General features: G+C 39.8%; 1 protein-coding gene across 5 annotated transcripts in view; it reads right to left on the minus strand.

The window, feature by feature from the left end:
* LOC113073942 (tenascin-like) overlaps positions 1-21,570 on the minus strand; it is a 57,397-nt gene continuing 35,827 nt past the window's right edge. For 4 of the 5 annotated variants that reach the window (XM_026246652.1, XM_026246655.1, XM_026246663.1 and 1 more), the window contains exons 4-23: positions 21,299-21,562; positions 21,083-21,198; positions 20,277-20,430; positions 17,883-18,152; positions 17,512-17,697; positions 16,186-16,275; positions 15,178-15,441; positions 12,563-12,838; positions 9,121-9,393; positions 8,201-8,323; positions 7,126-7,269; positions 6,600-6,719; positions 6,353-6,496; positions 5,947-6,077; positions 5,657-5,789; positions 5,401-5,552; positions 4,989-5,085; positions 4,697-4,858; positions 1,471-1,634; positions 1-1,390 (exon numbers count right to left, since the gene is read on the minus strand). In XM_026246652.1, the coding sequence (XP_026102437.1) occupies positions 1,280-1,390; positions 1,471-1,634; positions 4,697-4,858; positions 4,989-5,085; positions 5,401-5,552; positions 5,657-5,789; positions 5,947-6,077; positions 6,353-6,496; positions 6,600-6,719; positions 7,126-7,269; positions 8,201-8,323; positions 9,121-9,393; positions 12,563-12,838; positions 15,178-15,441; positions 16,186-16,275; positions 17,512-17,697; positions 17,883-18,152; positions 20,277-20,430; positions 21,083-21,198; positions 21,299-21,562 (3,374 nt within the window). In that variant the 3' untranslated portion in view covers positions 1-1,279. The remainder of the gene's footprint in view (positions 1,391-1,470; positions 1,635-4,696; positions 4,859-4,988; positions 5,086-5,400; positions 5,553-5,656; positions 5,790-5,946; positions 6,078-6,352; positions 6,497-6,599; positions 6,720-7,125; positions 7,270-8,200; positions 8,324-9,120; positions 9,394-12,562; positions 12,839-15,177; positions 15,442-16,185; positions 16,276-17,511; positions 17,698-17,882; positions 18,153-20,276; positions 20,431-21,082; positions 21,199-21,298; positions 21,563-21,570) is intronic. The other variant, XM_026246669.1, reaches the window with a different exon arrangement.

Raw genomic sequence — 21,570 nt, forward strand, 5'->3', positions numbered from 1 at the left:
TTTATTAAACAAAACAAAACAAAATCTGTTTTATTGTAAGGGGTTACAAAGAAACACCTGTTGTACACCCATTTAATATACAAACAAACAAACAAACAAAAATATTCAAATACCAAAACGAGACATAATTTACACAGCATGGGATCAGTGGTTTAGTCGATATAGGGGCGAACACGAAGACTTATTCTGTATATTAATGAAATCTTTTTTTTTTTTTTTTTTTTTAAACAGACATTTCATATGAGGCTATGTGTACAATAATTCCTATAACCTCGCCATTACATTTCCTTCATGAATCTTGAACATTATTCATAATGCTCATAACTGGTGTACACAGCATCAATTAAACCAAAGATTGAACATAGATCCTGCCTTGACTTTTGTTTAATTTAAATCTTTTAGAGGATAACAATCAACAATTTAAGATACCTATGCTCTGTGACTGAATGCCAGTATAGTTAAAGGGTACAGGAAACACAACGAAAGGTGCATGTAAATGAACACTTAGCAGTAGCCTACTGTAAATGTACCAGAAACGGTTCCAGAAACGTGCCACTGGACATCAGATCTGATAAATGCATGAGTTGAGGGAGAGAGAAAACAGAGCGCATGGGTAGGCCTACTTAGATTTGTCACAGACAGACTAGAAAGAGATGAAAAAATCTCTGAGCCTCCCCACTAGATATTTTTATGCAGTCCTGCATTTTAAATGGTGAGTTTTTATCATATACCATTAAACCTCTCACCCTAATTGAAAAGTTAAAAAGACAATAATTATAGAGGCTAATTCACAGCCAGGGAAGAGGCTCTAATGGAAAACTACCACACACAAATATCCAACTCTCTCCACTGTATTTTATGTGATATACAGAAAGAATAGTATTGTTATTTTTTAAACTTGAAAGCACCAAGCCAAACTCAATATCTGCCCTCCATCGGCATTGTTATATATATATGTTACTGGAGTGACTGTCTTTGGTGTGCTTATGATGTACAGGCACAGTGTGTAATGTTAAACACTTCACTATAAGTCTGTTGGTTTACTGTCAGATTGAGGTGCACAGAAGTGGTACACACACAACTGTGTATGGGCTGTAGCTTTGAAATGGGGCAGGGGGGATGGGGGGACATTTTTTGTACTTGAAAAGGAGAGTGTAAAGAGCAGGCTGGGCTCCTGGCAGTGGCTTTGGTAGATGAAGGGGATGAGATGATGCAGGAGAAACAAGGGGCGAATGGTCAGCAGATGAGGGTTGGTTGGTTCAAGCCAGAGTGCACTGGTTTACGATCGCTTTCTCCTTCCCTCAAAATTCCTGAAGTTGGCGGGCCTGATCTTCATTTCTGCAAACTCGATGGAATGCTCATGACCCTTCCAGTGGAACCAGTTCACACCCTAAAACAATTTGAAATATAAATCTGTGACTAATGTGTATTATTACTGGGCTAATAAACATAAACATATTAAATTTGTACCTTGCTATGACTGTTGTCTCCATATCGGCCCATTATATTCACTCGATGACAGTTCTTGTACCAGAAAGCCCCCTTATAAGACAGAGCGCAGTTTGTGACCGCTATATCGTGGTCATTATCATAGGTTGAGAATGGACGGCCATGGTGATACGTCATTGAGTCACCTTTAAAAGAGAATTACAAAATTATTACAAAATCAGTCAGATTTTAAACCTAGCAATGAACAATTTACTTTTGAGCATAATATAATATACGTATACTACATACACGTATTATACACTGCTGTTCAAAAGTTAAGCTGTATTGTTTAAAGAAACTAATTCTTATATTCAGCAAGGCCACATTATATTGTATATTGATAATATAAAATAAAATCTATTTCACACAAAAACTGTTCATTTGAAACTCCTATTTATCAAGGGATCCTGAATTTTTTTTTTTTTTTTTTTTTTTTTTACAAAAATATTAAGCAGCACACCTGTTATATTATAATGGTTTCATTATAATGAAGACTGGAGGAATGGCTATTAAAAACACACTTTGACTCCACAGAAATAAATTACATTTTGAAATATATTCACATAGAATACAGTTATTCTAAATTTTAATAATATTTCACAAAAAAGTAGAGGCTGGTGAAAGTATAAACAAGGCTTCAACTGCACAAACTGCTTCCACTTCGAGAGAAAGTGGCAGGTGTGTGGGGATTCCACCGCTTGCTGCATCCTGTTTGAAAGGGCAGTTAAGCCAAAAGTGTAGGCCTACAGTACTACATGCACCGAAAACTGCTTGACGTGCAAGTGTGCACTTGAATTTCCTTTCGCTGCATACTGCACTTATAATAAGTGCTATTGCACCAAGCACATCACACTCTATTACTTAACCATTCGTTCATTCTTCTTTTTCCACTCGAAGATTTTCACACTAAAAGCTGCACATACTGTATACATTTGCTTACATCAACAGGCCCTTTTTCTATGTAAACGATTTAGAGAAAGTTTCACACTTGATTGAACTATTAACACTTTATACCATCGCCTCAGTGTGAATTGTCATATCACCCAGCCCTAACATGCAGTAATGCTTTAAACATTTGACAAGCTAGTTGATAAAAAAAGAACAACAGATTAACTATCAAAACTGATTGGCTTAGGCTATTTTTCCCCTTATCTTTTATTCTTTTTTATATCTATTCATTCATTTATTCTTTCATGTTAACTAAAGGCAACTCTGAATGATGCACTATTTTAACTTTATTCAACAAATACAACTGACCATGACATCAGAATTTATTTTTTTTAATATGTATTTAAAAACAAATATCTGAAATACTGACTATCCCTGTCTATATATATATATATATATATATTGTGACGAGTCAGCTGCCTCCTCCCTGATTATCACCGGCACCCCGTCCTAAATCGCCGCCCTTCACCAGGCTCCCGACTGGAGTGGGTGTGTGAGAGGAGGGGCGCTGGACGAGTCAGGGCTGGCGGCGTGTGATGGGGCACACCTGAAGGAAGTGGAGCCTCATCACCGCCGCTGTTTAAAAGCCCAACGCGCCTCTCCTCAGGAGACCGGTCTCTTCCCCGTGCATGCACACTGGTGTCCTCGTGGGTCCAGGAAGGGTGCGTTGAGGGACTCCCGCGCCACCAAGACGTGAGCTGCCGGACCCGCGATCCGGATGGGAACCGCACCCGTATACACGGCCGACGGGCCAGGATGCCGGGCCGTCCATCCCCTACCAGCGCCGCGGCCAACGAGAGAGACGCGGCCGCTAGGAGAAGCCGCCGCCCCTCGCGCCCCGGACCTAGGAGGGGGAGCGCGTGCGGCCGCCGGACTCCGCCCCTTGCCTGGACCCTTCCTTGATGAACACTGCCCGACCTACACAAATCCCGCAGCACGACGAGGACACCAGATTCCCTGTTATTTTGGACACTTTCCCCCTTTGGCCACTTTTATTCCCTTTGTTTTATGATTTCTGTTAATAAAAGCCTCTCCGAGGCCTGACGCCACGCCCACTGTGTCTGTCTTGTGCTCCTCCCGTGACACTGGTGGAGAATGCGGGCAGGCGGAGCCTAGACAGCGCAGTTGGGAAACGTCTGGTGACGTCACCCCCTCTCGCTTGCAAACGTTCGTGAGAACCCAGACTGGGACGGAGGAAAACTGGGGACAGCCTCCCAGCCACACAAGGGGTAAGTGACTTTTCCATTGTCATTTTACCCTGTGGTTGGTTGAGGCTGTCACTAAAACCCGGTTTCTCTGTCCCTGTTCTGGTGCGCTGCGAGAGGGAGGACCGCCCGGAGAGGAAACCCCGCCCACTCCGACCGTTTGGAGCCTGGTTGAGGATGGTAGCACTCCCGTGTGGGCGGCGCCCTGATGACGGGGATGTCGCTTGGGAGGGGGAATGTGACGAGTCAGCTGCCTCCTCCCTGATTATCACCGGCACCCCGTCCTAAATCGCCGCCCTTCACCAGGCTCCCGACTGGAGTGGGTGTGTGAGAGGAGGGGCGCTGGACGAGTCAGGGCTGGCGGCGTGTGATGGGGCACACCTGAAGGAAGTGGAGCCTCATCACCGCCGCTGTTTAAAAGCCCAACGCGCCTCTCCTCAGGAGACCGGTCTCTTCCCCGTGCATGCACACTGGTGTCCTCGTGGGTCCAGGAAGGGTGCGTTGAGGGACTCCCGCGCCACCAAGACGTGAGCTGCCGGACCCGCGATCCGGATGGGAACCGCACCCGTATACACGGCCGACGGGCCAGGATGCCGGGCCGTCCATCCCCTACCAGCGCCGCGGCCAACGAGAGAGACGCGGCCGCTAGGAGAAGCCGCCGCCCCTCGCGCCCCGGACCTAGGAGGGGGAGCGCGTGCGGCCGCCGGACTCCGCCCCTTGCCTGGACCCTTCCTTGATGAACACTGCCCGACCTACACAAATCCCGCAGCACGACGAGGACACCAGATTCCCTGTTATTTTGGACACTTTCCCCCTTTGGCCACTTTTATTCCCTTTGTTTTATGATTTCTGTTAATAAAAGCCTCTCCGAGGCCTGACGCCACGCCCACTGTGTCTGTCTTGTGCTCCTCCCGTGACAATATATATATATATATATATATATATATATATATATATAGGGAAATATATAACACAAAACTATTAGGAATTAATTAGAAAACAATATGAACACTATAACACTATATGTTAAAGCAGAGAAAGATCTAAGACTTCACCTGCAGTGCCGCTGTATCCTCCAACATGCACTTTGTAGCGACTGCGTGGTTCAGAGACTGAAAACTTGTCATACTGCGCATACGCAGACTCGCCCTTATCTCTGAGGTCCACACGCAGCTCATACTGCCCAGAGGAGGTGATCTTATGCAGGTTAGAGAGTCCTGCAGACACACGGAATGAGATTTGTAGACCAACATGCTCAAAATTACACCATATCATAATACCTTAGGGCCTCTATACTTCCTATTGCAATATTAGCAATCTGATATGTGTGCACAGATGTAAACATACCCAACCAGAATTCATCATTCAGGTCGCCAAAGCCTGCAGTGTAGTTCTTCCAGTTTCTGAAAAACTCCACTTTACCGCTCTGCCGTCTCACAAAAACCTGAATGGAGGTACCACAATATTAAAATGATAGTGTTTTTGCTCTATCTGTATAATGAGACTTTAATTTAACCCTGTAAAGCCTGACATACTAAATATTAATCAGACAAATGTGATATTGAACTGATCCTTTTTATTGAACCGTATGAATATATATATATATATATATATATATTACACACATACACACACACACACACACACACACATATATTGTTGTTGTTGTTGTTGTCATATGTGTGTTTTTGTTGTTTTTCTCTAGGATCAGAACAGTGAATCTTTCTATCCTGCATGTCTTTGAAAAGGAATTACTCACAATCCAGCCCCCTCCATCTGTGGTCATATCACAGTAGACCTGCAGAGGCTGAGACTCATCTCCACGCAGGTAAATCGTGTACAGGCCTGAGGTTGTTTCTCCATTTAACAGAGTCTGCGAGCAGTCTTTAGGAAGCTTGTACAGCACTCCGACTGTGATTAAGAAAAAAGTGTTTGACCAGAGGCTAGTTTATTTTGTTCAGTCTTCACAGCTAAAAAAGTTAGAGATCATGTAATGACGCTGTGCTTTGGCTCACTGGTGGTGAAGACTGTAGAGATGATTCTGCTTCTCTTCGGCCCAGCGATGGCCTGCAGTTTGACTGTGTACTCTGTGGAGGAAGTCAGCGGAGACATGCTGTAAAATGTTGCTGTGGGGCTGAGGACGACCTCCTGAGCAAAGAGAAGAAAACGAGGAACATTTAAGCACACGGTCGGCATTCGACCATGCATTAATAATCACTGTAGACCAGAAAAAATGACCAAGCTTCAGTTTCAAGGGTGTAAATCATGTTTAAAGTTTGGTTGCATGTTCAAACGGTCCACTCACCTTGACAATGCCATCAGTGGACTCATAGCTGAGGATATACCCGCTGATGTCTGCTCTTGGTGGCTTCCATGTCAACATGGCGCTCTCTGTTTGAATATTACTGACAGCCAGATTCTGAGGGGCATCAACATCTGCAGCAGAGGGGGTCTGGTTATTAACCTGGCATTCTTAAGAATTCGTAATGAAGTACAAATGGTATAAGCATGAATTTATAATTGGCACTGTACAAATCATAAATGATTTTATGATTTTCACCAGGTCAAAGGTGCTTATTTATTTTTCCCCAGTGGGATCAGATGTCAGGAGGTGTGCTGTTTTTCTCTACATCAATGAAATATTTCTTTTGTATGACTGTTCAGATGTCTTGTGGCGTTTGTGTGTAAGGTTGAGTGAGTGTTCCCCTTACCCGTGGTGAACTCTGTGGTGGTTGCAGCACTCTTGGCTGCTTCTCTGACAGCATAGACTTTAACGGTGTATAAAGTGGCAGGTGTGAGTGAGCTCATCCCAAACTCCACAGTGTTCCCAGACACCCGTTCCATCACTGGAGCCACTGACAAAGAACAGAACACACAGCTGAGACTCACTGCTTCATTGTTCTAGTCTACAGAAACAGCCTTCCCTCAAGAATAATGAATGATGGTCTGAGCTGTTACCACTGTCTGCGCTGTAAGTGATGACATATCCATCCACAGTAGCGATGGACGGCTGCCACAGCAGCAGAGCTTCAGTGTCGGTGATGTTGACTGCTGTCAGACCTCGTGGCTTATCCAGGGCTGAAGGCCAACAGATACAAACAGAGAGACAAGAGAGAAGCAAAATCACTGAGACGATAACTAGGCTTCTCCTAGACGAAAGCAAAAAACTCATACTTGTTGTACTGAATAATACAGAATCTAGTTATGAATATGAGGCGCTAAAATAAAATAAAAAAAGCTCTCAGATATGACAGATATAATTCATTCTATAAAAGCACCTTATTTTTTAAATTTTTTATTTAAAATGCTAAAATGTAACTCAAATTTAACTAAAGTAAATATTAAACATTAAATAGTAATGAGATTACAGAATCTAAAATCTAATCAAGTTACACTACATTTTGACTTAAAAGTAATTACAGTGACTAATTACTTTGTATTTGCATTACACCCAACACTGATTATGATAATATTCTAGTCGTACCTGTGGTGACTCTATCAGATCCTGGTTCACTCTCCTCCAAGCCCTTCACAGCGATGACAGTGACCTGGTAGGTTACTCCAGGGGTCAGACTGGGCAGCATGGCTTGGGACTCCCCTCCATCTACTCTCAGTGTCATAGGGCTTCCTGCAGGGGGAGACAGAACACTGCAGTAAACTACAACTAGCTTTTGTCACTAGAGGGCAGCATTGTCTGTGTTTACTTGTAATGCTGATAGGCAAGAATGCTGTGCTGATGGATAAAACAGTTTGGTTTGATTTATGATATGCACTGATAGATTCATGTAACTGAAGATGGGCCTGATCTAAAAACCTGCACTGATCACAGAGGCCAAAAGGACACTATGAGACTTTAGAGGGACATCTCTTGAATTCAATCAATTTATTTTGCCAAGACGGCAGTCTAAGATAACTTATGCAATATTTTACACAAGATGTAATTTATGATATAAATCGTAAACTGAGGAAGTACAAATAATATTATGATTTTCCAGCAGGCAACCATCCAAATGCACAGAAAATCATACGGATAAGTCTCACTTTCTTAAGATGGACTGTTGGAAATAAGACTTTGCTTTCATTTCCAGAAGAAAAGATCCAAATGAGCTATAAATAGAACACTTCATTTCAAATGTGTGTGTGTGCTTATTTATTTATTTATTTATTTTTTAAATAAATGAATACTTTGGTTCAGAAAGAACACATTAAATTGATCAAATAGTAAAGACATCTATAATATTTCTATTTCACATAATGCTGTTGTTTGAACTTTCTATTCATAAAAAAAATATAATAATAATAATAATAATGTTGATCATAATAATATAAAATACAAAATATTAGACTAATTTCTGAAGAATCATGTGACACTGAAGGCGTCACTGAAGAGTAAGGGATGCTGAAAACTCAGCTTTGCACAGAAATAAAGTACACTTTAAAATATATCAAAACTGAAAACAGTCATTTTCATTTGTACTAATATAGTAATATACAAACTTTTCAACTGAATTGTAATGTACATAAAAAGTAACTACTGAAAGCATAACCATGTCACTTACCCCCCTGAATGGGCACGTAGGTGACCCGGTAGCTGTCTACACGGTTACGGGGCAAAATCCAGTGAACAGCAGCCGATGTGTCTGTCACATCAGAAAAGCGTATCCCCTTGGGTGTTCCCAGACCTTGGTGGGAATGACACACACAGAAGAAACAAACAAAAATATACTGTTAAAATATAATGTGTGTTCAAGCATTTGACAAATAGGAGTTTAACACAAAACCTTTCCCAGAAAAAAAGGAATTACAGTCTGTAAGAGAAACCAAAATACAGCTGGTGTAAAGAAACTCCTTGAACTACCCCATTTATCTTGTGGCAACAAACAGATGCATCAAAGTAAAGATTAAGAACATGAGGATGACCAACTGTGTGACCACAGAGAAAGGACGCGCATACAAAAGCCCTGGCCTTAAAGCTATGTCTCAACACTGGTCCTCAGAGTCTTGCGTGACAGATGCAAGCAGATTAACTTGCCCCCCAGTACAGAGACACAATAGTGTGACATGCCAACATCAGACACAAGTGGAAAATGAAGCTCAATGATATAAAGGAAGATTACCAGAGACAAGCACGCAATCAGGAAAAATACACAAAATAGTTGGTCCTGCTTTGTAAATAAAACCTTCGATCACACAGCACATACAGACAGACAAAATAAAACAGAGAAGTCTTGGATGAAACTCGATGTTGTTCATTAGAGACTTTTGAGCTACTCAGTGAGGAAAAAGAATATGAGTGGTGTTGTAAATTTGTAAAAAATGAGAAAGTAGGTAATGCATCAACGAAAAAGTCTCCAAAAAAAGGTTTGCTGTGTTGTGATGTGAGTTTTGACAAAACTATAGGAACTAACAGAAACAGTAATGCATTGAGAAAAAAAGAGCTAGTGGTTCTTCCACCAGGTTCTCTTAAAAATCCAAATACCTGTTCGAGCTACGGTCAAAATGGGCCGGAATTTCTGTCCCAAAATGATCCCAAAGAGCTGGATTTCATACTTTGTATCTTCGGTGAGACCTGTCACCGCTTCTGTTCGCTTGTCTCCAGATACACTGATCTGGAGAGGTTTTCCCAGTCTGTTCGAATCGACGACTTTGAGAGTGAATGTATCGAAGATGTCTTCTGGTGCTGTCCATGTCAGTTTAAAGCTGTGCGGGGTGATGTCCGAGACCGAAAGATGCTCCACTTCAGGTTCGTCTTCTGGTTGACAAAATAATAAAGTTGCTCTGTCACTGTAAATTCTGTGGAATGTACTTAGAAGAGGTTAAATGGCCAAGAACTGCAAATGTGGTTCATTGAACCAATTTACCCCTTTTTGTGGTGTTAAAAAAGTCATATACAGAAGGGGAAAACATATAAGAGACAATTCAGTGATTGTTACTCATGCATGAAAATAGGCTATTTTCAGTCATCTATCAGTTGACATCAGTGAGCCAGTAAATTTAATTTTGATATTTGGACTAGAATATGGAATGAAAAATGTTGGTTAGTAAAAAAAAAAAAAAAAAAAAAAAAAAAATGACATTGATGTATTTTCCACCATTATATTAGGTTCATATCATATAATAGCAGTCGTGCAGGGTTCAAGACAGAGCTGTTCTTGGACAATCACATATCCATAATAATCATACTGACAGATGGGCTCATCCTGGAAAAGCATTTTTGTCTTGTAAGAATGCCAATGACAATGAAAGATGTGCATTTTGAGAGGCACGTCTCTCGAGAAGCAATTGTTGTGGGAAGGATATGTAAAACTGAAAACCTAAAGCTTCGGGGATGTCTTTGACCACATGAGAAATACATTGTGTTTTCAACAATAGCCATGTATGTTCCAGAGCGTGGTCCAGTTTTAATATGCTGTGGTTTACTCTTCATGTACCAAGAACCAGTTACTGCCTCACACACATTTTACATATTAGTTTTACTTGTCTTTACTTTAGAAGTCGACGATAGCACCATACATTCAGTTGAGTGTATGGTGCTATAAGGGTTTTATATTAAGTATTAAGGAGAAGGTGGAGCATACTGACTTATTATAATAACTTAACCTAATTAAATATGCTAATACAGTTAAGGCTGTACTTAATTTGACATCGCAAATTTATATTTTATTCTAATTTCTAAAGGTTGGTCAGAAAAGTCAAAAGCAGAGACACTTAACAATCCAACAGCCAAACTCTAAGTTTATAGTTTATTTATAAATGCAATAAAAGAAAAGTTTAGAATTTGGGTATTATCTTGTTTAATACTACAGAAAGAAAGAGAGAGAGAGAGTACGAGAGAGTACTTATGATTTATTATATTAATCTGTTCACTGGATATAGAGGGCTATTAACAAATTATGGAAATGGAATGGAAATTCAGTAGTTATACTCAATACTGAGATCAGAAATGTTCAAAAAGCAATGTATTATTGTTCCAAACCAGCAGAGCCTTGTTGTCCTAAAACTAAACTTTTAAAAGAAAAGAAAAAAAGATCCTTGACCAGACTGAACCTCTTCTTCCTCTAAGTGGATGATGTGAAACAGAAAAGACATGTGTTGAATATGGAAAAGTGTTGGAAATGAAAACCGGCGAGGACAAATCCTGTGGAGCTGTCCTTCTTCATTAGCACTGTTCACTTGTTTAAGAGTGTCAGCAGTGTTTGAGGCATTTCAAGATTACTAACATGTGCTCTCCAAGGATCACTTTCATCTGATTGGCTTCTAAGTCGCTCCGGTTTGACAAAGAGGCATCTGTTTGTGGAGGCGGAAAAGGTGCCAGCTAACCTACAGAAACAAGGTCTGGAAGCTGCAGGCAGTTAAAACCTCGGAGGGGGATATCTGTGTTGACACGGCTAAATATTACAGTAGGGACATGCAAACCAACTAGAGCGAGAAAACTACTAAAGTTTCTGTAAATATTGTACACTTTTCTGATTTTAAAAGCTTGTATAACTCAAGCCAGAGTGAGGCAAGAGCTTGTGTGTCATGTGACACGAATAGAGAGGAGGTTAACAGAAATCCAATCAGTTCCCCTTCTCCTCTGCCTATTTGCATGCAGACTTGAGAGACCGCTACAACTGTGGCCCCTGCAGCCACTGGCTGATAAACGCCAAGAAAATGTGTGAAAGTGAGGCATAAGAATGAGAAGTAGTGCAGGGTCAGAGAACTGGGCGTGCATACTGAAAAGATCCTTCACAAGAAGCGACAAAAACTCCTCAGGATCACTTCCATGGCAGTACACCCCAGCCCAGTCACCATTCTATTGGCTGACTCTCTGAGGAGGGGCAAAACTTTGGTATGCACCTAATAAATGTATGTTTGCTACAATAAGACTTGTCTGGTATGCTGGTAGACTATAAATGCCACAAACTAAATGATTTAAATGGACTCACCAACAATGTGAGTTGAATGGCGCAGTCAATTACAATGAAAAAGCCATCATTAGTCTAACTTTATTTTGCCCGTTAAACACAAATGTACCAGCGATGACAGGCAGAGGTCATTTACTGCACCTGCAGGCTGTGCTGGTGATTATGCAGACGTGAATGTGTGGGGAGGCATTATGATGCTGTGCAGGTGTGCTCTGAATGTCAGTATACTTCAACATATAATTCAGCAGATGGGAAGAGTGTTGACATTTCACAGAACCTATTGCTGACTCAAAAGAGGCTTGGTTTGTTAGTGCTTTGCACATGTGAGACATTATCTGCATCTGAAATCATGCACTGACAGAGTATGCATGTGCTGTAGTATAAATACAATTCGGAAAATATTATTCAACCATGTTGATATTGTCACGTCACATACGACATCAGCCACATTGCTGCTTCTTGCTTTTTTACAAATACTGTATAATGTCCAGCGGACCATATGTTTTATGAAACTGTTTATTCTGACATATTACATTTGATGTATCAGTTGGCATATACTATTTAAAGAAATAGTCTTATTCAGACACTGGGATTTTTTCTGGATTTAGTCATGTTGGATGACGCTGTATTACAATATTTAGAAGTTTGGGGTCAGTAAGATTTTGAAATCAGTTATACTGGATGTCGCTGAATATCTTGAAAATGCCCAAGTACTTACTTTACCTTCTATATTAATAGTGGAAAACACAAGAAATACTAGTTGGAAATGAGTTTCAGTACCAGATGATAGTCGATGAAGAGATGAATTCACTACTAAGACTGCTAAAACTGGTTGAAATAATAAATAAAATAAAAAAGTGTTTTAATTCACCATGGGATGTGATTAAATGCACATTAAAAGAGAAGAGATGTTAGTCGGTTTTGCTGCTTGAGACTCAGCATTTGATCCAAAGAAAACTGGAAAAGATGGCAAAAGATGACCAAGCTGGTCCAAGATTGGGCAAGAATTGATACCTGTGATGGCTTCAGCAAAGACAGGATCTAAGAGCTCTCCCTTGTACAGCCCATACAGAACGACTCTGTAGAAAGTACTTGGGGAGAGGTCAGTGACAGCCAGGCTGAACTCCTGGCTGGATAGTGTATGGTTCTGGCCATTAGATAAGTCATCTGGGCCAGATACTTCAACCAAAAAGCCCTCAACCTCTCCTCTGTCCAGCTCCCAGGACACACTGAAGCTGTCCCAGGACACATCAGAGATGGTGATGTTGCCCACCTGAGGCTTCTCTTCATCTGGATGACAAATAAATCAGAAGATAATTAATTTGGCAAGAAAAGGTACATATAGAAGGAGAACATCATAGGTAACGGTGACTGAACAGGTTTAGCTGATTTCTTAAGGCATTCTCTCTTTGATGGTCATTTTTATTTCTTGGATCCAAATTAATTGAAGTAAAAACAAAAAGATCAGAAAACAAACAAAAGACATTTAAGAATCCACATCCAAGTTTCACACTATTCAAAACAATGCAAGCATTACTAGTGGAAGAATAACTGTCAGAAAATTGTAGTGACAAACTAATTTGCGGTCTTTTCTCTTGCAACCTATTAACATCCATGCACCAGCTTGCTGAAAAAGCTTTGGTATTAATGGCCCTGAGAAAAGCCATTAACTTTTGAAGGTACTGCCTAGCCTGCCTAAGCAGAAGTACGCTGAACACTTCAAATATGGGAGACAGCCATGCAGTGTGGTGCATTGCAACCTTTAATTGAACATCACTGTGCATTGTCAGCATTGACAGGCAAAGAGGGGGCAGATAGCTAAGAATTGCACGGTGGGCTAACCATTATCCTGTCTATGCACATTCAAAAAGGCAGAAATGTGGCATGCAAATAGGAAGCGAGACAATGTGGATGAATTGAATGACCTTCCCATGCTTAAGGGCCCGTTGTCGCTTTAGAAACCTAGAGATGAAACAATATGAAGCTGTCAAACAGCAAAACAACTCATTGATCATCTCGGTGAAATTTGGTGAAATTGATTCATTTTGCACAATTATCCAATTGAGTTCCCTCCAATGAAAGCGGCCCATGGATGCCTGAGGAATGGCCTTCACTGCACACATGCATTAATGGGAGGAGATAGAATAAAAGAATGGCTTTATCACTGTGAGATCCTCAAGGGTGTTTGGATAAAGCCTTTTTTGTAAACATGCACACTTCACATTTACAGTTATTTGGTGAATTTTCACAGGCAAATTTTTGCAAACAAATTTTAGTCATTTTAATGGGTATCAATGTGGGAAATTTTTATTTGTAAGGGTGAAAGATTTCCCTACAGAGATTTTGCAACAGGTTCAAACTGGTCTCAAGGATTTGCTGTGTTGACCAACAGAAAGCCTCTTGGTTTGAAAGTGACTTCTGTGTAAGTTTTTCCTTAATTTAAATAGCTACACTATTGACAATAGACTTTTTTGCCCACAAAATTTTGCTGAAATTTCACTTGACCATACCTAAACACAACATAACATAATATAACTTTGTGCATGCATTCTGTATGTGACTGTTTGCTCTCTCCTTTTTGGCCTGGTTTTGTCCCCATATGTTTCATTTGAAATGGTCTCTGTCATCAGATCTCCATGTTACAAGCTGAAACTCTTCTAATCATGCCAAAGCAGCATTCAGTGAACAGAAGAAAGCCCAGATCTTAAGGTCTCCCTGCCCCCCACCTTCCCATTTCCATCGGGTCTGAGGGAAGTGTATGCCCATGTTTGTGCGCTGTATCTAAGGCCGATAATGGCTGCTGAAATAAATGCATTGGGATTATAGTACTGGTGAGTTCAGAGACAACATTTTAACAGGCGGCTCAGCATGTGTCCTATTTATCAGTCCACCCCACAGTTCATTGTGGTCAAATCACACAAATCCAAAAGGGGAGTGGGCTCACTCTGACGATTATCACATGAATGAGCTTTCTGTGCGTGTGTGACTGTGTGTGTTTGGGATCTTGAGAAACCCTATATCTGTTGTCTTGTCTTGGCGACCAAAGCAAACAACTGATGTTATATTTTGTAGCTCCTTGGTGTTAGTTAATGGTTATCCTGCAAGAACATTTTGGTAACACAATATTGGAATTTAAATAAGTAACATCCTGTCCACAGAGATTTTGGCTTTCATTGGTTTTTCTCTAAAAAGAAAAAATAAACCCACATGCTATAAATGAGAGCAGAAAAGAGAGATATACTGTAGGCTTCAGTTTCCAGTACATGGTGGCATACTGACAATATGAAGGTTTTGAGATTTTTATGGAAGTTTTCTCATGATACAAGCTACAAAATGTTCAATTCAAATTCATAGAACAAGGACTGCAGTATCTTCAAATTCCAAAAGAAATATTGACACTTAAGGGGGAAAAATAGCAAATATAATAAATTCCAGAGTTCCATTCAGATCCTCAGTGGCCTGCTGAATAAATGTTTATGGGCGGAAAAACAAATAGATTCAAATCATTTTTTGAAAGCTTATTTTATGATTCAAACCAATATTGCATTTGTCAGTCTAGAGGCAAAAGTAAAGGTGATGTGAAGATTCATTCTTAATATATAAATGAAAATGTAATGATGCGTGCTAACCTGTGGATGCTGACAGTGTGGCTGGCGCACTCATCTTTCTTCCTCTCTTGGCAGTAAGGCTAATGGTGTACAGCATGCCGGGATTCAGGTCAGTCAGGATGTATGTATTGTCAGCACCAGGAACCTCCAATTCAGTTTCTGTGCCATCCGCAGATGTGAACACCAGCTCATAGGTGTCGATTTTGGCGACCGGCCTCCTCCAAACCAGTGTCAATGTGGTCTCTGTGGTCTCACTTACTTCAAGGTCTTTGGGGGCATCAAGATCTAAGGGGACAGGGACATTACATTAAAGGACAAGTTCATTTATATAAAAAAAGAACAATTCTGTCATCATTTACTTATCCTCATGTCATCCCAACCTGTATTTTTTCCGTTGAATACAACAGGAGAAACTTGGATGTTTTATTTCCCCATGCAATTACAATGAATTGGAATGGGAGCTTTTAAGCTTAAAGAGGAATGCAAAAGAACTTTAAAAAAATAATAAAATAATCACTTATTTGTTATATTCAAAATCTTCTGAAGATACTTTTAATCCAGGGGGCTGTTAACCGTTGTAACCATGATTGAGTCATTGAGCTGCACTTAAGACCTGAACCAATCATTTAGACCTGTTTTGTGAACTGGATCAAAATGATTCATTAAAATTATCCAATTCGAAAGAATTCAAAGAATGTATCATTTACAAATCTAACATGAATAAACAAAAAAGAGCTATGGTGAAAGTCACAATTTTCAATTAATCAAAATTTGCATTATGGGTCTGGGGGTCACACAAAGTCTTTAGATGATTTGGATTTTTTTATGATCCATGAGCACTTTGACAAGGTGCTCTTTTGTCATTTTGGTACTTGACAGCCCCAGTTCTTATTCACTTTCACCATAAGAATCGTTTAACATTACATACCCTACAACTGGGCTTTATTGGCCTTTATAAGAGGAAAAAAGGGGGAAGACGAGCACACTGAATGAAGTAAAACACATGTGAGTTAGAGACCATTTTCTTACCAGTCACAGCATTGGTCGTCGCAGGCAAACTCTCACGCTCTTCCTTGATTGATGTCACTCCCATTCCATACTCCGTCCCGGGCCTAAGGCCTAAGAAAGAGCCCAACAAATTCAATCCTGTTAAACCATTAGACAAAACGAAACCATTAATCTCTCACTTTAGTTGCTTTTGGAAACTCTGTGGTAGGCGATTGTTTTTCATACTTGCCACTGTATGGTTTCAATTTCATCTGCACGCCATATAAATCTGATGCCTTTCATTGGCCACATCAAAGAGCTTCTCCACAGGCCAGAAACAATATTTACCATCACGCAAGTGATTCTCAGATCCCCTTAGCCCAAATCCCACACTTTACCCCTCTTAATGGCTGTACTGGCTCCTGCAGAGGTACTGTGCAGGAGTCCTCCAGAATGAAATTACGCCTAATGCAGAGGAAGCTCATTATCAATAAAATCACAGGCGTGACAGCAATTACAGATAATAACTGTGTGAAAGAGACAACTAGTGATATGTGTGTGTGCCTGTGTGTGTGTGAGAGAGAGAGAGAGAGACTGCATTATTTAGCCGAACAGATCGTCCGCCTTATTTACAGGGAACAGGCCTCCCAAGGACAAAGGAGTAAACCAGACAAAGAATCTATTTTCCATTTTGAATATATTTTTCTCCCAGCCATGATAATCCCTGCTTGTGGTAACACATGGTTGTAGAGAATAAGAATTAGCACAGGAGATTGCCTCAAAGCACAAGTGTATAATAGAAGGGCTGCTGCGACCAAGAAAGCCTCTGCTTTCCCATTTTGACTGGGATTTTCACATTGAAGCACCAGTGTTACTTCATTTAAGGCATGAATAAGGCATTACAAACAAAAAGGATAGCATTTTATTCCCTTTTAGTCATGTAAATGTTACACATTACTAAAACAAATGCACTCGTTGAGAAATAAAGTGTTACTAGGTACAATAAATAAAAAACATTTGTAGCTTTGACGTTCAAAATCTAGGAAAATTTTGAATTAGTCTAGTTCTGTTCAGACCTACAGTGGGATTCCAATTGTTTAAATGCTTTTTGAAAATGACTTCACACTTCAACACCTGAGAACTACATTTCTAATTTCAAGAGAATACAAATGGCTTGAAAGTGCAGACGGGACTTTTTCAAGTATTAAAATAAAAATAAACTGCATTACCTGAAAACTGCAGTGTTTAATGCACACTGCACCTGAGCCTAATTTTATTCCACTTTTCAATCATAGTTTTCTGTTTGTAATTCATGTGGTTTGTGATTTCTGGAAAGGAATTATTGTGTAATTCAAATTGGCCTCTCACCAGTGATTTTAGCCTGAGTGGTGTCTTGCGGGCCGCTGGGGAAGACCAGTTCTCCATGCTCCCCTCCAGAAAGTGGGCCATATTTGACCCGGTAATTGAGGACATTGGCTCTGCTGTTTTTCCACTCCAGAGTTATGCTCTCATCTGTCTGTTCAGCTGCCTTGAGGTGCTTTGGGGCATCAAGGTCTGAAACATGTCAACATGTGGATGAAAGAAAATACTTTCTGTATTCGTACAGTTATCCTTCAGGACAAGACAAATAAAATGTGTGTAAAAGTACAACACACAATTATCAATAGACTTGCTAAAGCAGACAGAATTTTCACTTTAAGCTTCTGAAATGACTTCTAATTGTTGAAAAGAGTTTGTACCTGTAGTGAAGGTCTCATAGATTGGAAAGCTGGTCATCTCTCCCCTGCGGGCCATGAGAGAGACCTCATACTCTGTGTCAGGGTACAGCTCAGCAAGATGGTACTGTGTATCCATGGAGGAAAGCTTGATTGTTTTCCTGTCTGAGGAATCTGTGTTTGGGCCGTAGGACACAGAGATGGCATCCACCTGAGCGACAGGCTGAAACCAGGTGATAAGGGCTGTAGTGTCTGTCACATCACGCACATCCACCTGGCTGGGAGCATCAATCACTGTGGATAAGAGGAGAGGTTTGTGACAGCTGGGAAAAAAGCAACAAAATGGGAACATTTATACAAGCAGATGAGCTGAAATCAGCTGCTATACAGTTTTTGATGTTAAGAACCTCTAAATATGATGATCACTCACCTAAAATATATATTATTATATTATTCATCTCATTTTCCTAAATTAAAGAATTGCTTTTCATATTGTCATTGTGCTGAATAAAAAAAAATATATAACGTATGCAAATAAAATAGTTCTTAATCAATCAATAAATAAGTTTGGTAAATTATTTTTTATTTATTAAACTATATATATATATATATATATATATATATATATATATATATATATATATATATATATATATATATATATCCCTACATTTTATCTGCACACCTGTTTCTCCAAAACTAAAAACAGTAAAAGTAAATTAGCTGCATAGGTCCTTATTATCATGGGAAATCTGTTTGTTAGATTAGGAAATGTGCTGAGAGCTCATACTTATGTGAACGTAAGATAACATAGAGGAACTGCATGCAGCTTAGAGTAGATTTGTGGATGTGAGATGCTCCAATGGACTAGTTATCTCACGGGAGGACAGCTTCTCATGTTGCTGAGTGGTGCTTCCCACACACACAGAGTGAGGGAGAGAACTCACTTTGAGCAATTAGTCCCCCTTTAATGCAAATCCTATGTGGCACAAGTCGAAGAAATGGAGTAGATGGAGCATTAGAGGCATGCTGGGAGATTTTTTTAAACATTTGTAAGACAGCAAAAACAGCCTGTCATGAATGGAAACTGGTTAGTTGCAGTAACAGCATAAGAAATATCACAATTTGTCCCCGTTCTGAGTAGTTTTGAATTATTGAGCTTTAAAGTTTTTGTGTTCCATAGACTTCTGTAGATAGAACCTTTTTGTTTTTTCAATAAAAAATCCCAAAATGTACACAACTTAAAATAAATAATAAATAATAAAATAAATAATAATCACATAATGTAAATAAATTGTCACAGAATAAGAATATGTGAATAACTCAATTTTGACAAAAATAGATTCAGATAGAACCTTATAATTCCAAGGGAACGAATGGTAAAAGGTTTTTCAACAAACCATAAGCCATTTTTGAAGTATAACTTTTGAGGGGAAAGCCTACCCGACAATCATATAATTTGGTTAAAGAGAATAAAAAAGCTTGTAATGCTCTTTTCTGTAGCTACAGTATTATGCAGATTATGTGGTGTGATACAAAAATTTTAATATTATTTAGAATGTTTAGAATTATTTAGAATTATTTAGAACTATGTTTCATACTGATTTAGGAAGGTGACAGACTGTATACTAAAAAATATACTAAAAACTATCAAATAAAAACATATTATTCCATATCATTACTAAGACCTTAAATTAAGATGATAACTAGATGTGTTTAAATATTTAGTAATATTGTTAAATATTATTATTATTATAACTTTTTTCTATTTTAATGTATTTTAAAATGTAATTTATCTCTGTTGTCAAAAGCTGAATTTTCAGCATTCATTTCTCTAATCTGATCACTTGATATTTCAGAAATCATTCTAATTATGCTGATTTTGCACTTTAGGATTATTGGATGAAGGGAAATTCCAGAAGAAAAGTATTTTATTGAAAAATAAAACTTAATGTAGAAGTTTTTACTGTCACTTTGGATCAGTGGCGTGCCCTTTTTAGTTCCCTTTTGGTCCAATCTAGGTCCAATCCCAAACGAGAATGTGCCCTTGCCATGCCACTACTCCCCTGCCCCTCCAGAGTTCTGTCTGCACCACTGCTTTCATATTCTTGCTGAATAATAGTATTAATTTCTTTCAAAAAACAAAAACAAAAAAAATGAACATCTTACTGCTCCCAAGCATATATTTTAGCTGGTGTGGTGGTGGTGCAAAATAAGGTCTTTAGAAATGCTCAACCGCTCACTGCACTGCAAATATCTGACAATTAACATAAACCGCTGACTGCTCTTTCTAATTTCAGGTAAGACATCCTGTCTCTTTAAAGAAAATTATAATAATAATTCCAGAAATTCCAGAAAAAAAGCAGACTGGTCATGGCCGCTACTTAATTACTGTTGAGCAGTAAATTTACTGCTTACTTGTGACCACGTTCTTGCTGGCTGGGGGTCCACGGGTGTTGTTCTTTACGACCTCAAGCTTGACTTCATACTCTTGTCCAGGTCCAAGACCAGACTGCTCAAAGGTGGTCTCAGGAGGGGTAAGAGAGTTCAAAATCTCTCCATCTTCTTCTTTCTGCCATACAAAAACAGATTTTTTTTTTTTGAATAGGTGAATATATTAAATCTAATAACAGATCGCTGGTCAAAGGTTCAGCTGGTTAATAAAAGAGCACCACAAATCATCAAAGAAACAACTCCAGGAAAACAAAACCAAGCTCCCATGAACTACGGGGTAATGAAAGGGTGTCCCGAGAGTAAACACTTTGGTCTATTAGCTGATTCTACTTGGGTGAGTGTTTTAATTCACAGTGAGAGTTATTCTGGCACCGACATCTCTAAACTGTGAATGCGTGAATGAGACTGCCAAGCTGTGTTTTGAAAGAGGGATGTAGGGGAGGCTTGCATGTTCTAATGGTGCTGTTTTTTTGGAGTTTGCATAAGCCCTTGAGAAAGAAAATCAAGCATTACAGAGACAATAACAGTTTTGTGGCACATGGTCATGCATGCTGTTGCCAGGAGCTTCTTAGAGGGTTTTGTCTTGACTTCTCGACAGTAGCTTTTTGCTTAGTGGCACCACTCAGCTATTTTCCACTGGGTGCCTTTTGAGTTCTCATTTTAAACTATTACTTGCAAACAGAGGGGTCCTTTTATATTATATATTTTAGGAAAAAATATGAGGGTAAAAAGCCACCCTAGAGACTTGTGGAAGATGCCAGGACACTCACTGTGTTTCTGAAGATGAGGTTCCAGCCATCAAACGGGATGTTCAAGGGGTCCCACTCCACCTCCACTGAGGTCTCTCTAACTGATTTGAATTTCAGACCCTCGGGTTCAGGAAGATCTGATTGTAGGATATAAAGCAGTTTAGCAAAATATACTCAGTTCAGAATAACAAGTAATTTTCAAGAATAATAACTAAAGTATGACGATGGGTGACTCACGTGTGGCTATTCTGGCACTGACAGGGACACTCATCTTGCTGTTCAGGACAGCAAATACACTGATTAGGTACTCTATGCCAGGCTCAAGCTCCCTAATAGTGGCTGTCTTCTTTTCACCAGAGACTCTCATTTCCATCTCCAAGCCACCAGGAGCCGTAGGCACATAGGTGATAAGATACTCCGTCACAAGCATCTCATTGACCCAGGCAAGGTCCACTGTTTCTGGATCGACCTCAGTCACAGTCAGGTCTCTGGGTGGGGAGACTGTGGTT

The sequence above is a fragment of the Carassius auratus genome, chromosome 5, assembly GCF_003368295.1.
Source record: "Carassius auratus strain Wakin chromosome 5, ASM336829v1, whole genome shotgun sequence".
NCBI lineage: Eukaryota > Metazoa > Chordata > Actinopteri > Cypriniformes > Cyprinidae > Carassius > Carassius auratus.